The 18,125-nt window shown below is 38.8% G+C and overlaps 1 protein-coding gene across 1 annotated transcript in view; it reads left to right on the top strand.

Moving 5' to 3' along the window:
* si:ch211-39i22.1 (proteoglycan 4) overlaps positions 1-17,457 on the top strand; it is a 19,959-nt gene extending 2,502 nt beyond the window's left edge. Inside the window, exons 2-12 of the mRNA XM_051403086.1 lie at positions 4,315-4,433; positions 4,767-4,977; positions 5,296-5,393; positions 5,532-5,697; positions 6,560-6,592; positions 9,622-9,690; positions 10,988-11,014; positions 11,580-11,600; positions 13,178-13,294; positions 14,122-14,181; positions 14,305-17,457. Of these exons, the coding sequence (XP_051259046.1) occupies positions 4,315-4,433; positions 4,767-4,977; positions 5,296-5,393; positions 5,532-5,697; positions 6,560-6,592; positions 9,622-9,690; positions 10,988-11,014; positions 11,580-11,600; positions 13,178-13,294; positions 14,122-14,181; positions 14,305-14,333 (950 nt within the window). The 3' untranslated portion in view covers positions 14,334-17,457. The remainder of the gene's footprint in view (positions 1-4,314; positions 4,434-4,766; positions 4,978-5,295; positions 5,394-5,531; positions 5,698-6,559; positions 6,593-9,621; positions 9,691-10,987; positions 11,015-11,579; positions 11,601-13,177; positions 13,295-14,121; positions 14,182-14,304) is intronic.
* The last annotated feature ends 668 nt before the right edge of the window (positions 17,458-18,125 follow it).

An 18,125-nucleotide genomic window follows, 5' to 3' on the forward strand; every position in this document is an offset into this window, starting at 1 on the left:
CAGGGAATTTACTTCTTTGTTCTTTTATAATTTCCTAAAACAAAAGGTGTGAATATAAAGGAAATAAAAATAATTTAATTTTCTTTTAATCATTTGTCATTCAGAAGAAGAAGTATCAGGTGCCCAGGTAAACAGTTTTATCATGTCTCAGCCTTTGAATCAATATCAGACATCAAACACCATTACAGCCAAGTGTGTGAAACTTATATGTATAATACTTCAAGAGCAGCTTTTATGCTGTATTGGCTGTTGTCATAGCTGCTCACCAACTCAGCCAGTTTATTTAACACACAATCCTTCATAAAAAAAGAACAAAATTGTCTTAAGAAGTGTATATCTATAATATTCTATTATTAGATATGTTTAAATGATTTAATATGTGTGCGTCTATGTACGTGAATTCAAAGTCCTGCTTGCTGGAACATGAAGATCAGGGAAATGGAAAGTAATGTTCTTCATGGCGGTACATTGTAAGGGGTGTTTCCAATGTTTCAGCAAAAAAGATCACAGGAACATATTCCTGTTACAGATTAAAGCTACTCTCTTGATATCTACTTTAAATTCAATAATGGGAGAACGCCATGCTTAGCACTTAAAAACCTTTACACTACAATACAAAGACATTTCCTTTCACTTCAGTTAACAAGTCCCCAAATAGTATTAAGCTTAATTAGTAAAACTTTAGGTTCTAGAACATGTTTGTCTATTATGTCCACTAGTTTCTGCCCCCATATACACCAAGTATGGAGAAATGCGCCCAGCTGCTTGAGGTTTCTGCCTTAAAAGTTGTTTCTTGCCACTGTTGCCAAGAGCTTTAGGATTATGGTCTTGACCTGCTCTGTATAAAAAGTGCCTTGCGATAACTTCTGATTGATTATTTGGCACTATACAAATAAAATTTATTTAAAATAGATTAGAAGATCGATACCACTGTCAGGTTTTTATTATGTAGTCTATGAAGCTACTACCAGCTGCCAGTTAAAGGTGGAGTAATCCAATCAAATATACTTGTGGGTTTTTTTTTCACATTCAGCAAATATCTCCTCATGGTCTACTAGCTTTTCACTCTTTGTGAGTGCTGAAAAAAATCTGGTAGTTTTATAGGAAGTTATGTGACAGACTATCGTTGGCTGGGGACTTTTTCATAGTGACAAGACTACAGTAAGTTACTGTGCACATAACCCAACGTAACCCCTCTCACGAGATGTTAATCAATGAGCTGTAGAGCTGCTCGTTGGAGGATGTTGGTTCCTTAGTTTGGACAGAGCTAGGCTGGAAGTTTCCCCCTGTTTTCAGTCTCTATGCTAAGCTAATCTAACTCCTAACCTACCTCCTACCTTCACATTTACCGAACAAAACTAAATGTGGTGTCAATCTTCAGACTCTTCTGAAACTCTTATAAGTAAATAAGTGTATTGTACAAAATGTTTTAACTATTTATTTAATGAAACAACCTGTCTGCGTTGGCTATATGTTTGTCTGGGAAGGTCCAGACAAAAACTGTTCTCTTTATCAGATGATTCAATACCTGTTGAAGATAGAAAAGTGGCCACTTTATTAGGTACAGCTATACAATTTAATTCAAAACACAGGCTCAAAAACGTATTTTACAAAGATAATAATGTTCAGTTTTGACTGACACTTTAAGAGAGACATATGTTTAACAATGTTTAATAGACAATATGTGTCAGAGCACTGGATAGCATCGCTGGAGAGTGTATTTATCCATCTATGAAACCACATCACTAGTTTTAAAAAGAACACAATGTAACCGACAGCATGATGTTTTCCCACATGTGTAAACTGGTTTGACTCAAGAGTTTTTCTCTGGGGACCTTTTTGCAGTTTTAACACTGCACATGCTGTACAGTCCCATAGCGTGCAGCCTTGTCAGAGAGACACAGTTGACTCATCAGCCTCAAGGGAAAGCAGTGGCAGAGAAACAAAGGGAGTTCAGAGTTTGGGGGGAGAGAAAGAGAAAGGAAAGGAGGGGAGACAGACTTAAAGACAAAAAGAAAATAAGGGAAGGAGGGAGGGAGGTTTGGATGTCCAACAATTTGTTTCACTGCTGCACTAACACAAAACAGAAGACCGCTTACTCAGATTGTGTGAACTTGCCTGTGCACATGAACTTTACGTGTGTGTGTGTGTGTGAACATGTGGTTGTTTGTATGTTTGAACTGAAAAAAGGGTGGAGAAGGTGTTTTTATGGGCTTGTACGCATGCACGTGTGTGTGTGTGTGCGTGTGTGTGTTTGTGTGTGTTGGTGGGTGGGGGGGATGTATAGGAGTGTGTATGTAACGGAGGTAGTTAGAGGAGGAAGTGGCAAACTGATAGATGGGAACAGAATGTTCTATGGAGTGGCAAGAGAAAGGGAGAGTGAGAGTTTATATGGGGGTCTCTCTCTCTCTCTCTCTCTCTCTCTCTCTCTCTCTCTCACTCACTCACACATACACAGACACAGACACACACAAAGGAGTTACATGAGAGCCACATACCTCACACACACACACACACACACACACACACACACACACACACACACACATGTGCATGTAAGCATGATGCCATGAAAAAATGTGCCCACTCATTTCCACATGTAATGCAAGTGGAAACATGAACACACTCACAATCATGTACTCACACACTGTTTTTAGTTTCGTCATAGTTTGTGTGTTTTATCACATGCGTGAAGCAAGTAAATGAAACAGAACAAAAGGATCCAGACATACCACACCTGCACTCACACATTTAGTCCTGTTTATGAAGCTCTGTATGCGATTTCCTTTTTAATAAACCATTGAGGGCAATGATTCGTGTTTATCTTGGACATTAAGTTGATATAGTGACATTCACTGGAAAAACAGAGACTGAGAGAAACAAAGAGCGCTTGTTTTTATCTGTCAGTTACCGTACATCTGTGCCTGAGTGTCTGCGTGTTTCATACCCACGTTTCTGTGCATGAGTGCATGTGTTGTGTGTTTAGCCATGCTTGTGTGCTTACTTACTATGGATTTTCTTTCTGGTGTATGAATTTGTGTTTGTGTGTGTGAAGGGGAGCCAGGGTGTCATCAGCACTGCTCGCCTCTGGAGAATTTACAGTATGATGGAAATACTTCAGATGTGTTCGTGCCGTTCTCCTCAAGGCTTCACTGATTCTGATACAATCTCACTTGGCAAACGCAGTGATCCTTTATTGGAAACTCGTTTGGCATTGAACAACTGCTAAAAGGGATGAAGAATTATTTAATGTCATCATATTAAGGAAGCAAGTTATGTTACTAAGCAGCCTGTCTTATTACTTTCTGATATGTCCTTGGTTTTCAATCTCTCATGTTCTAGGAGTGTTTTTGGCACCTGCACAGCCTTCTGGTACATTTCATTTTCACTTTTGAAATCTATTCTAATCATAGTTTTGCAGAAAGAAGCACGGCATCACTCATACCATAATTTGTAGACGGCTATGTCTTTTAGTTAATGGTTAATACATGTATTTGGAAGAATGCGCTGTCCCGGTTAACCAGCATCAGGGTGCTGCTGAAATCAGCAGAGCACGGAAAAATCAAGTCAGAGCACAGTTTGCTGTTTCAGCTTCTCACATGCGACAGGGGAATCTCGCAGCACTGGCTCAACACACACAAACACCACGCTCATCTCACACACAGAATGACAAAGACATGCTCTTTGTATTTTCTCATTAGTACAGAGTTGCGATGCCAGTGCTGGGGTCGAGACTTCATATGATGTTGAGGCAGGTCAGATGTGATCGATGCGTCTGTCATCCAGTTGTGGCTGGAGCGTTAACATCAGGCACCAATCAGACCAGGGTGTGGCCCTGTGTATGTGTGTGTGTGTCGGTGGTGATAGTCATGTTAGAGAATGTGTTGAATCCACAACATCTTAACGACCATTCAGACATATGATTTTAATGGTTTTAAATGATAACAGATGGATTAAGGCATGCAGTTTATAATTACCAATGGTTAAACTAATCACTACCAGTCTTATGTTCTATTCTATTTTCTAGTTTAGGTTGGACATATAATGTTAATGCTTATTGGTCAACATTGTCAGTTTTAGGAATGTTGTGTTGTCAAGCATTGGACAGATTTTGGGTTGCCATGGTTGCCTCCTTCCCTTCTTTTCAGAAAGAAAATGATAGTTGCACACTATTGAAGCACCAGGGTTTCAGGATAGCCTTATCTTTTTTTTCCCACTTTTTGAAATTGAAATGACCCAGTAGTCAGTGCTTCACCAGATGTTTGCTTTTTTTCATTATTTTATTACTCTTTTTCTCCACACATCTCTGTGTAGATGATGTAGGCCCAACAGATGTGGCAGTGGATCCTGGTACCCCGGCCCCTGAAGCAGACGTACCGCCTGAGGTCACAGAAGAAACTGTCGCCGATGAAGACACCGGCCATACAGCCGAGGTGAAGAAAGGAAATATTTTGGTGGTTCATTTCTCAAATTTAGTCTTGTGGGGGATTAATGTAATGAAATGTTTCTTCTCGTCTTTAATCCTTGATCTCACTCCAAACTCTAACAAACTCTTATCTTGCATAGCCAAGAGCACAACTAGAAGGGTTGGGCACCATAAACACATACAGTATCTATAATCCAACTTTCAGAGCCCCCCAAGTTTTTCACAGTAACGGTGCCACAGTGCAGCCCTCATCTAGTTTAACTTACTGAGGCCTGGATAAAATCTAGTTTTAAATCCTCAGTCATTTAATAAGAGGAGACTGATATGGGATGTCATACAGGAAGAAGCACCAACAGAGGATGAGGTTGAGCCCACTGCTGAGCCTGCAGCTGGTGCTGATGAACCAGTGACTCCTCCAGCTGAGGACGCAGAACAAAGTACTCCTGTGGCTGAAGAAGCAGAACCAGAAACTCCTGCTGGTGAAGGAGACGCAGAACCAGAAACTCCTACAGCAGCAGACACAGAGGCGGAAGCAGCTGCAACGACACAAGGTGTTCAAATATGCAAATTCATTTTGTTTTCTTAGGGCTAATATTAATATTAGTATAGTATTAAGTTTTTTTTTTTTTTTTTACAAATAAGGCCTTATAAGTTCTGTATTTGTTCCTTAGTTACCTTTTCCTTCTATTAATTATGTCAATGTGCCATGGTGTGGCAAAATACTCAGCCTCTCTGGTTTCGTTTGCAATCTGCATTAAATAGTGCAGTAAAACAAGCCATCCCAGCCCATGCCATAACACGTTGGATAAATGGATTATACAACCCATCAGTGATCTAATACTTCCTCTCTGTTTCACTCTCCTGTCCAGAGCCTGCAGCTATTCCAGATACAGATGTTGAGCAACCAACCGACAGTGGAGAAGAGGAACCTACCTCAAGCATTGATACAACACCTGCTCAGGAGGAGGTCAGTAGCAGTTTTAGAAAGTCTTAAACATCGTATTTAAACTTACTCTGACAAATATACTATCATTATATTATATATAATATTATTCAGGAGCTGCTATGCTAAAGAGAAGTCAATGTGTCCTTTCATTTTTAATAGGATGGAGCTGATGACCAGACCCCCGCAGTGACAGATTTACCTGTAGCAGGTAATGAGGAAGAACCAACAGATCCTGCTGCTGATGTAGAACCAACTGATCAGGGGGTCGATGTAGAAAAAATAGAACCAGAGGTCAGAACAGAAGTGAAGGCCCCTTTACCTACAGGTAAGAATATAGATTTTTCGGTGCATGTTTCGCCCACTGTTGTACATGCACTCATGGCACTGGTACACTGTCACTCATTAAAGCAAGAATTTCCTTGCTTGTTTCCATGTTTTTTTCTTAATTACCCTGGTACATTACCCAGTGAAGCAGACCAATCTGCCGAGCACATGATGTATCATTTGCTCTGGCAGATTGCATTTGTGAATTAGTTTGCCTACTGGTAGCTACATAATAGCGCCCTGAGACAGTGGGTAAGAACTTGCTACATGCTAAGGCATTTTGGACACAGTGTGTAACCTATAGGTGCATATAGGTTAAATGTACACAAACATATAGAAGAGCGATAGAGAAAGCTGAACGCATGTATTCTCTAGATGAGCTCACCCCTATAGCATGTGTGTCCTTTACCTGAGGAAACTGTACGAACTTGTTTGTACAACTGGTACATTCTGGTACATTCTGGTACATTCTGCTGAAACTAATATGTCATGTTATGTCCTGGTATATATACATATATACAGTGAGAAATATAGAGAAAGTATAATTTGATAAACATTCACTATGTAAACACTTTTTATTTACAAAGAAACTACTATGGGGGCTTTACTATAATTTAATCTATCACTGTTAGATACGTAGCTCCTCTTATGTCAACAATTCAATTGGGAAAACATGAATTAATTTTGAGATGAGAAAGCACTGTCTTTTTTCTTTTTTGTGTGTATTTGTATTAAAAATCAAAGTAACAGATTTGTGTTCCCCAGCTGTAGTGCTGTAGATAACAGTGCCGCTAGACATTTGTCAAAATGGATTTTAGATCAAACATCATGATCACGGTTCTGTTCTTTGTCTTTGCCAACAGTTAAAGCTGACGCTGCACCTGAGGTGAACGCAGGTAATAACAAAAAAAAAAATTCATTTCATTATTCTTTTTTGAACTGAATAAACCTCAACCTTTATGGAGCCAAGTCACACAATAGCTAAACAAATTACTAACGCACACCAGAAATAATTGCTTATAATTATGACTCAGAAGCTCTTTTCATCATATAACAGAGCACATCAGCACAACAAACTACACTAACAATGAATAACCAAAGAAGCTGTTTAGTTGATGCTTGCGATAGATGGAAATGTTAAAATCCTTTGAGTGGGAAATAGTAGTCATGATTGAAGAGAGAACTTTTGAAGCTTCTCTCTGTATGGATTGAGTTAAGGCTAAACTGACTGAGCACTTCTGTTGTGTATTTCCCTTTCTCGAACTCTGAACCTACTACAATATTTCAAAACAAATTAGATTTCCACTGTGGCATTATTTGACCCCAGGAATACCCTGAAAATGATCATTTTGTGTTATCAGTCATTTAAAAAAAATATACATGTCCTGCCTTCATGACGTAGCATTTATGATTTTGCTGCAACTCCCTATTTTCTGTACAAATGAATGGAAAACAGATGTGCCTTTCTATCGGAAACCTACAAATCACTTAGGAAGGTTATGAGGTGGGATTCTGGCCCACACAATTTTACCTCTTAAATTATGGGTGGTATTGTTTAAGTAAGCAAACCTCCCAAATTACCTCAGTGTGGTTTTATCACAATCAAAGTGTCGCCCTCAATTATTGAACTTTTCATAGAATGGTATTCTTTTTTTCCATCATTTCCCCTTTCTCAAATTTGAATTCATGCTCTATCCCTTTATGTTAATCGAATTTCAGCATTTCCTGTCCCAAGTAGTGCTGTTGTTTGTCTTTACCTGTTCTATAGCAGGACATCCTCACTCAAGGATAGTCATTTTATATTCGTCCATTATCTTCTCTCTTAATAGTGCCAAGTAATGGGGCTGCCATTAAGTGTTAAGGAAATGGTTGCTATGGGAGGTTTCTTACATGTGATAACTGGCTGGGGAACATTTTCTCTCATGGTTTAGGAAACGAGAGGAGAGAAAGAGAAGAGAACAGGGAGGAGGGCAAAGTACAGACACAGAGAGGTGTAAATACAAAAGGAAAGAGATAAAGAGAACAGAGAAGGTGGTGAGGTTAATGGAAAGGCCAGAGGAGCATAAAAGAAGATAGAAATGAACAGAGAAGAATGGGAGTATCAGAGTAAAACCTGACTCAAACTATGGTTTCATTACTTAACATTCATGTGCCTATCTGTGCTTTACAATACATATTCACGATGATTTAGTGCCAGGATTTTTTTTGAGGTGAAAGAACAGGTCAATGGATGATTCTGCCTTTTAGGTTCTATCAGCCTCGAAATAATTCACCAATCCTAACTCGCCCTGCCCAGCCTGAAACTGTTTTGCACATTGAATCCCACATGTTGTATAAGTCACTTGGGTTTTCCCCCAGTTAGTATAGAGTCAGGGTAAGGTATTGTCCCTGACAGATAATATCCTTTAATTTAAGTCAACACTAGCTCACAAGATCACTGTCACACCCTTGCAGCAGGTAATGTTTCAGAGTCCTTATCGAGGACACCTCTGCAGGGCATTCACTAGGGGCCATGAGGGACTGAAGCTGGGAGTGCTTCCATGATGGCTGATTTTATCATTAGGTTAACATGAAATGGTGCACAATAGTGTTTTAAAGAGATGACATGTTTTTAGTGAACATCTGGAAGATATCCCTCTTGGGTGGGACAGTAAGAAAGGGAATTTCCCTAAGAGATTGATATTGCATTTCTGTAATATATAGGAGGGTCTGCATTGGACAGCCCATCAAAGGGTTAGTACTGTAACTACTCGTTGTTTAAATATATACATTTTACCAATCGCCTGTTAAATGATAACAGAAAAAGTGGTGATGATTCTGAATGTGTCAGAACAACCAGCAAGCAGAAAGAACATTTAGCACACAAATCTCATTGTTCAAAACACGGAATAAATAACTTCCAACTTCACAAAAACAAATACTGGCGGACTTATCGATACAATGGATGATGTATACCAGTATCAGGTACTTAAATAACTCACTACAAACTCACTCCTCTTCTTCCATTTCATTCCTTTCCTTTCACCGCCTGAGCCCGCCATGTCTTTGTCCCCAGAATGGTCTCAGTCACAGTTGCTCTTTCAAAATCAAGGCAGAAATGTTAGTTACATACTGTACAGAAGTCCACTGGATTTTGAACTGTTAAAAACAGTAAGCTAAAATAGGCTAAGGTCACAAAGGTTTGTGATATTTTCACAAATGAACTCCACTTCTCTGATTTCTGAAGCATAAATGGAATCGTCATGAGTAAAAAGCTAATGTTAGGCTAAAAAACAAACTACACTTCAAACATCACCGCCACTAAACTTCCAACTTGTAATTAAAATAGACAAGTTTGAATGTTTATGGTCTTATTTAACCACTTGTTAGCACCCACCTTTTTAAAGAAAACGCTTCAAAATTCATGGGTGGGGTATTTACTGATGTATTGTATGCCCTAGAACAAAACGTGAAAATCTCTTTAACTTGCGTTAACCACAGACCTTATTTCAGGCATCTAACCAAAAACCCATTGAAAAACCCATTGAGTTCAAAGCGAGGGAAGTGGAAGTGCTAAAAGGTCCAGTTCCGGCTTTTAGGACTCATTCCTGTAGCATTCTTTCTGTTCCGGTCAACAAGCGATTCCGCTCCTCTGCTCTTTTTTCTAATCACAAGTAGAGCTTTATAATAACCCCATGAATTATCTGTTTATCGATAAGTGGTGTGGCACCCACTTCTTGAGGTGGGGAGAGCTTCCATGATGGTTGATATTACCATTAAATAGTTAAACATGGAATGGTGTACAACAGTATAATAAGTTAGAGAGGTGTTTTTGGTGAACATCTGGAAGATATCCCTCTTGGGCGGGACAGTGAAAAGAGTGAAATTTCCCTACGGGGATTGGTATTGCATTTCTGTCACCAATGATATCAAATTCATTTTTCAGATGCAGGATTAAAGGAAGGCACCGCAGTGGACAACCCATCACATCCAGGAAAGAGCCGCAGTTCTGGGGGTTAGTACTGTAGCTCCTTGTATAACAGTTACTGTCGTTTTTATCATTGTAACAAGCAATAACCCATTCCCCAAGTATGGAGGGATGCACGCAAGAACCTTTGGGTACACAGTTAGCAACACAAACAGACACTGATGAAGAGATAGTTCAGTTTTGTTGGATTTGTACTATGTTTCCTAGTTAGCACAATCTCGCCTTTTTTTATCACTCTGCGGAACAGTGAGATTAGCCTTGTTTACTGTGTTTACAATGACTGGATTTCTATTGAATCAGCAGCATCTCCTTTGCAAGGAAAAACAAGATAGAATGTCTCCTAAACGGACGATTTAATGTGTGCTTGATAGCCAAAACTAACATTTAGCATGTGCATTTGTAAGTTTTTCTTGCTTTTGCTGTTGCCCTTTAGTTGTAACTGACATCAAGTCTTATTACTTAATATTAACACTACCTAACAAACAATTACATCAAATCATGAGGCAGCTATATTTATGAACACAGGGTATTGATTTTAGTCTGGCATCAAAACTACAAAGTTACACCTATACCAAATGGTTAGTAGCACAGGGCCACTCCGAGATAGTACCTTATAATTGTGCTTGTAGATATTCTTCTGGTGGATCTATATACTGTGATAATGCCTTTCCAATTTAACAAGCTTTGTTCCCATGACAAGAGAGCCAATTGCTCGTTTTACCTCATGGGTTGAATAAGTTTAATCACTAGCCACAAAGCAATTTGGTAGCAACGCTTCAACACTGATTTTCCCGAAGCAGCTCCTCTCATCGTTCACCCTTTATTCCCCAATCCATAAACCGATTCATCTAGGTTTGTATAATCATTATAATCTGGTGAAAGGCGCTCTTCCTTAGTGCTCTGTCATTAGCGGCTTTGTCAAGTTCAAGCAGGTAGATGGCAGTCATTATGTCACAGGCGTTTACAGACAGGCAACACATAAGGAGATAACAGTTTTGTTTGCAAATCCAATCAACGATAAGAGAAAAACAGAGGGTGAGTTTGTCCCTCAGATATTTTATCTCTTTAATATTATAAAAAGAAAAAACTTGGCATGCAGAGTGAGTGTGTGTGTTTCCAGACTGGTTAGGACAGAAACTTTATACCTCTCAATGCCTTTGAGGTATAAACTAGTACAAAGAGAAGGATCTTGCTTTTCTCCTCTTCTCCTCTGCCTTCTCCGCCTCTCTTACATGCATCATTAACACATTTTAACTTGAAATGATAATGCCCTTTTCTCTCTATCCTCCTTTAATCACTTATCTCTCTTTCTTTTCGTCTTCAGCACATTCTGCTGGCGCCAAAGGAGATGGTAAGGAATTTTTTTTGCGTCTGTTCATGGTCAAAATATGCATAATAACAACAACACTATTGACATTACACCATCTTCAGTCCAGATCACATGAATCTCAGTCAAATATCATTGTAGTTTTGCATCCACAGGAGAAGTAGTAGGGCTTATATAGTTCAGAAACTTGATGAAACACACAGGATATTACTGGCATGCCACTGACAATAAAAACAGGATACAAGACTCAGCGGAAAATACCTCTCTCCTATTGTTTTAGTTCAAACCATTTTTGAAACTGGCTTTCTTTGAGAGTATTTTACTATGAATTCTCACGCTACATCAGTTTGAAGTGCTGCATCTGAAGTTCTTCCGCACTGGAAGTAACTTGTGTTCCCGATTCTCGCACTGGAAAGCAGATACAATGCAATGACAGCTGCGTGTTTCTACCTGTTTAAATAAACTGTTCCTCATTTCCCCCACATTTATTATGTAACTCCCATAAGGTACCCTAATGCATGACTCTTAAACCAGTTTGTGGTGCAGTCTCATTTTGCTAACTGTATTTGTGTGTCCTTTGTTCTAACAGCAGCCAAACCTGAAGCCCAAGGTGAGTCATCCTTCTTCTCTTTTTTGTTTTGAACACATTAACCCACCCACCCATGCACTGCCCCACACATACCTGCAGCATAACCGTTCCCCTATTGCTGTGTGTCATGCAAAGAGCCCCGAGCAGGTGTGTTGTTGCTGCAGCTACTGCATGACATTTTTCCAATTTTTTTTTTTTTTTTCTTTTACACTTGAACCTTCCTTTGAACTTTAGTAAGTATCTTTGTATAATTTCAGAAATTACATGTTTAGGCAAAGGGGGCAAAAGGGGGATGGTTGTGCATTTAAGTGGCAATTCTTAAAAATTGGTATTTTAGGAAAGGTTAGTGGGATTTGAAAGTTTACATTCGTATCACAGCACTTGTTTATGTATGTTGTTTCTCACACTGGACAGGAAGTCAAATGTCAGATTTTTCTCTGACCTCTGACCTCCCAGCCATATAGCATACACAAATGTGATAGGGGTTGTGGCTGCTGTCCACATTTGGTTCCCATAGTTTTTTCTTTCCAGTCTCATAGTCCCATAGAGCTTTATCTCGGTATTTGTGCGCTTTTTTTACACCAGACAAACTGGTGTGTCCATGTTGTGGTTTTCTGACTTTGTGCACATACATGTTCATACACACCTGCATCCACCTTTATTTCCTTTTACTGACTCACTAACATTCCCCCGTTTTATTCCACTTAATTTCACTGACTCATGCCACTCCCTTGTTTTTTTCCTCATCTTTGGACTTTGTTTATTGTTGGATTTACTGTACTGTTTGATATTTTCTTAAGTTGCCAACTGCATTACACCAACAACAACCCTTCTCCTGCCATCTCTCTTTCTATTGTCCATTCAGCACATGCTATTATTACTCTGTGTTGATTGATTGAAGCCACTGCAGGGACAATAAAGAGAATGTAGGGCAACAGAATACAATCCACTGTGTCCATGTTATTATAAAAAATGACTTGGTGATGCACCTAAATCAGACCTTGAATTCTGTTAATGGAGTGTAACATAGTGTAGACGTCTTCCTTACTTCTGCCATTTCCTTCTTACTCTTGAATGGATTGTGAATTACACTAGTTAAAAGCAAATAATGACATTTTTGTGATATTTGCACTTATTAGCCTATTACCCTCTTATGCTACCTTAATAACAGTATGATGGTAAGTATTATTATTTTGAGAGGTATTTGCTGTTTGCTATGACACAGCATGAAAACTATTCAAATTGGTGTTGTCATAGTAACTGGGATACAGGTGCAGACAGATTTATGCTGTCACTGTAAATGCTTTTAGGGCGTCTAAATTATAGGATATGCAATTGCAATGGGATCAGCAAATGCTGAGACAAATTGATGCATCTGTCTGTCTCACACACACAAAGTCACACAAACACACATACGCAATATGTTATGTCATTTAGCCTCGCTGCTAATTTGCCATTCATTATTTGAACTGCAAAATGGCACCCAGTGTTGATACTGAACATTGCAATCACTGTGAGTAGGCTTTACATAGTGCAGTCACATTGGTATCAGCGCTGACTCACCCGTGTCAATTTTCTTTTTTGTGTGTTTCTTACAGAGGCCAGCTCTGGCTCTTTAGCAGCCATCGTGAGTGCAATTGCTGTATCTGTAGTGGGAGCAGTCGTTGGATACTTCACCTATCAGAAGAAGAAACTGTGCTTCAAAAACAGACAGGGTAATTATCTTCCTGACTAATTAACTTACCAAAAAAACCAAAAAAGAATAATGTGATACCTAACTGTTGTACATAAGGGTAAATATTTTAAGGGTACAAACACTTCAGTGTTTCAAGTTTCAATAACATGCAGGCTGAGATTTTGTTATTTTTCTATTGCCGTCTCAGCCTTTAATCAAGCTACCAGCATCTTAAGTAACACTTTGCTTTATCCTGCCTCAAGTGGGTGGGGTGGGTGGGTGTGTGTATTTTGGAGGTCAGCAGTCTTTCTTTGAGACAAAGCAGACTCAGCTTTATCCCTTAGAAAGTGTTGTCAATTACACTCAACTCACACATTTACAGTCAACATGAACAGTTCAGGTTAAGCAATGTAGGGCAAAAGTCAGATTCAGAATAAGGATTATACTGTGAATATTTATATTAATAGCTATTGTTTATCACTGTCCTTAATTTGAATATGGATGGCAAATTTCTAAGACAGATCATTCGGTATTTATGAAGATGAATGATTCTTCCTCCCAGTAGAGTAAGGATTGTAAATGGCAATGTAATCAGCATGTACAGCCTAGAGCTGCTCCACTGACAATAAATGGGAAGGCTGGACTGCTGAGATTATATATGATAAAAAAAATGTAACTAAATTCGCATGGTGATGATAATAAGCAATTGGCAGGGAATCACTGACATCATCAGAACCCCCCCCCCCGGGTGATTTCACTCTCATTCAAATGCTTGTGAAATCCAGACTGCCATGTGATGAAATGCCCTCTTCATTTTGTCTTTCTGTGTCTTTGTGTCTGTCTGACTTTGTCAATCTCTGTGATTAGAAGCGGATCCAGAAGCTGCACGCAAAGCTGATGCAGCAGAGGCTCAGTCAGATCCCCAGGGTAGGACACAGAGACACACACACATAAACACACACAAAATGCATTTCAAGAACGTTTAAATACACAAATCAAACACATACAGTACTCTGATCTTTAAAGTGTCTTTTTTCCCCTTTTTTGCAGTCCTTAGCAACCTGTTGAACTCCTCCTAGACCAGCAATGATCACATGACTGCCTGGACCAACTAAAGGCAAGCAAAGTGGCAATCTCACTGTTAGGCTCTACCTTCTGTAGAGCTACATTACTGTGAGGCCCCAGAGTAGGGCTGTGTGTGTTTCTGTCTGTTTGATTGTGTGTGTGTGTGTGTGTGTGTGTGTGTGTGTGTGTTGGTCTGTGTGAGCCTGTGTGTGTGTGTGTGTGTGTGTGTGTGTGTGTGTGTGTGTGTGTGTGTGTGTGTGTGTGAGTGAGTGAGAGAGAGACACTGTGTGAGTGTGCATATGTGTGTTCATTCTTGTGTGTGTGCATATATGTGGGGACAAATGAGTTAGAAAAGAAATAGCAAGTAGATATATGTGAACCTTAGGGCTTTTATGATTGTTGCAAAATAGACATTCATTGAAATGATTGGTCGAACTTTCTACTTTAAACCAAATCCAACACCTTTTTTCAAGACTGGATATTAAAGAGATCAAATCTCAAATTAAGTGTGACCATGAGATGGCAAAATTATAGAACTACCTTTTTTAATTTTATTTGTATGGCTACTATCCAGCTCTAGAAATTCAGTGTGAATATAAACCAGTGACAGATACTGATGTTGTAGACATTCAACTTTGTACTGAATTCTTAAGTGTTTTTCCTTTCTTTTTTTTTTGCCATTTATGTCATTGTTTTAGCCACCAATATGATTTCGGAAATCCACTGGCACTATTAAGTACAAGATATATGTCTTTTTCATTGTGATTTCCTGCAGTGCAAATGCAGGGTAGACGGATAACAGGGGGTTTCAATAACTACCGCTGTATTTCCTGGATTCTGGCTAGGAAAAATAGTAAAGGATTACAATTGTAGGATTCTGGGGATACAGTTATATGGTCCAACGCGTGTTCAGTGGGCCTCTAATGTCACTGTATGCGTGTCTGTGTGTGTGTGTGTGTGTGTGTGTGTGTGTGTGTGTGTGTGTGTGTGTTTGTGTGTGTGTCTTTTTTGATTGGTGAAGGGGCTTAGTTTTAAATTCTGTTGGGTGATTACCATTCCTCCTCAGTTCAACGAATTGATACTGAAATTATGATTGAAATGAAAATCAGTGAATCTTTTAATTAAACACACGAAAAATCAAAATGAAACAAAACAAAGTTTATTAATTGCAAATTCATTAAACAATGCCAATTTATTATCTTCAATTTTGAACATTGCAAGAATATATATTTGAAATTGACTGAGGTGAGTTGAAGTGAAGACTAATCCAACCCTGTTCCTGTCAATGTATGATTGTTCACCTGACACGGACAAAAGAGGTCTTATAGAAATGTATTAGACATTGTTCTGATGTAGTATGTGTCAGTCTAGTTGTGATGCAGTAATTTCTCCTCTATAGTGCCTTTTATACTGACACAGCCTGGCTTGACCAATCTACAGACACACAGGGAAGAGATCTGGGACAATAAAAGTAAAAACAGGCAAAATAGTAGATCATTAGAATTATTAATTATTACATTAAAATTGAGGAACATAGGATCTTAATAAATACATAAATTATCACTTTGGTGATTGAAAAGCCTCAGCCTGAACTGTATGTATGTGAAACTGTTACACTGTTGTAACAGCTGCTGTATATCTGTTCACATGGGTCTAGTTTTTATTTCCAGTACTTTTTCAACTAATATTGCATTCCAAACTTTTTAACAGCCTCCGTTCATTTCAGCAGTAAAACTCTCCTCTTTGTGTCTCTTTAGTTGAGCAAGCCAGTTGCTGTCACAGTGTTTTTGTATCATTCATATTTCCATTCACCTGTGATTTTTATATGGATTTTTACATCTAGCATTGGTGCCTCAAAGATGACACAGATAGTCTTTAGTCAACTCGTTTGCTGTGGTATTTTGTGATTATTATTGTGAAATGCCTCAGAAGCAGCGCTACAGCATAAAAATAAAAAAAGCCCAACTGTTGTTGTTTGTTTTTTGCCACTGTAGCACAAAAAATATTAACTTCTGAATGTCTTTTTGTTGCCTTGCAGTTTTGTACTTGCTCTGCTCCCTTTAAACTTTGAAAAAGGGTTATAGAGGTTGCATAGTGCTGCAGTTTGTGTAAACTGTGTTACTTGTAAAGCACCATATAGCTGCAATACAGGACAGAGACTGTTGCTAACAGCCTAGCCTCAAGATGAGAAATATTAATAGTCTGATGTCACATATCGATTAATCCTACTGTATAAACTGTGGGCTGGACGCTGGGTCAAAGCTCTGTTTGAAATGCCTTCTTATCCTTTAATCTGTGATAGACTGAGTTTCTCTTGACACATTGAACAAGTGGATAGTTGGTCTGAAATCTCTTACTGCATCTGCTTCAATGGCATGGGGGGATAATGCACAAAATACCTGATAATAGTACAAGCTTTCAGATATAGCCAGTGATGCCTTCAAAACAGAAAATCCTCCTTTTAATGCAGTACCTACCCACTTTTTACTCTCTAATAAGTACAATAGGAATCAACAAAAGCACTCTGCTGTCCTGCAGTGCAACTTCAACCTTCCTGTGGCTGATTTGATGTAAAGGAGACACCTATCCCTACAAATGGAACAAGGCCTGCTTGTGTTTTGAGCATTATGGTCCACTCTACATTTAGTCCCAAGCCAGTCAGATTCCTTGTAAACACAAGTGACTGGAGCATAGCATCCAAACCAGAATGTAAAACAAGGAAATCATAGACTTATTGGGTCCTGAAGTGCACTTTCCAGATAATGTTAGGGCATCAATCATTGCGCTGACCAGTCCTGCCTTATGTCGCCTCTCGAATATTCCAGATAGGAAAACAAAGAACAATGTTGTCATCAGAAAGAAACTGAAACAAGCAAGAGATGTTTTGCAGGTGATTTTAATAACATAATCTCTATGGGAGAAGCACTTTCCTATCCTGTATACATCTTGATTTATTAAACATATTTAGACAATTCATTTTTGATTTAGACTAGTGACTCTTCCTTTTTATTTAAATATTCTGTGTTTTTATTTTGTGTAGAAACTGTCTTCTTCATTTTTTGTCATCTGGCACTTGTGTTGTTCTTCTGGAATTGTGTAAATAATGTTTGAGGAGTCAATTAAACAGTTTTCGTGGGAGTTGGTGTTGTGTTTCTCTGCCAGATATCTTTGTCTGGTCTGTGTGTGCGTATGTGATTTGTTTTTTACTATCACACATAAAATTACCTTATTAAACTCATTGAAATGTTCAGCCAGTCTGCCTCATGCCTCGCTGATCTTAAAGAATTGTATTAAAATACTGGGATTCTTAGAGTTAAGATACATAGTTTTTTTCCACTGATAGAAAAACACCTTTATGTAAAGTTTGTGCAGTTGTGTGTGCCTCACTCTCTCTCTCTCTCTCTCTCTCTCTCTCTCTCTCTCTCTCTCTCTCTCTCTCTCTCTCTCTTTTCTTTATGAAATGACCTGCAAAGCTTGATATGTCAGGTATTTATTGAAGGAAACTCATACACATAGTTTCGAGTGTTGTGAGTGATTGATGGTGACAGGTCCATAAAGGTACACCTGAGGCCTGAAGTAAAATGTGGGAAACCACGTAGGTTTCTCCTGTCAAACGTATACACACGCCATTGCTGTGCATGTGCACATTTGCATTTCATACCCACTAGTCATTACCCCTGTAAACCACCTAATTAATCTCAGCACTGCAATAGGCTTTGTTGACTTCATATTGACTCAATAATGGAGTTGATTTGATTCCAAGCAAATCAGACTAAATTATCTTTCATGGTTAAAACAATAAAACT

The sequence above is a fragment of the Dicentrarchus labrax genome, unplaced genomic scaffold (assembly GCF_905237075.1).
Source record: "Dicentrarchus labrax unplaced genomic scaffold, dlabrax2021, whole genome shotgun sequence".
NCBI classification, from domain to species: Eukaryota; Metazoa; Chordata; class Actinopteri; family Moronidae; genus Dicentrarchus; species Dicentrarchus labrax.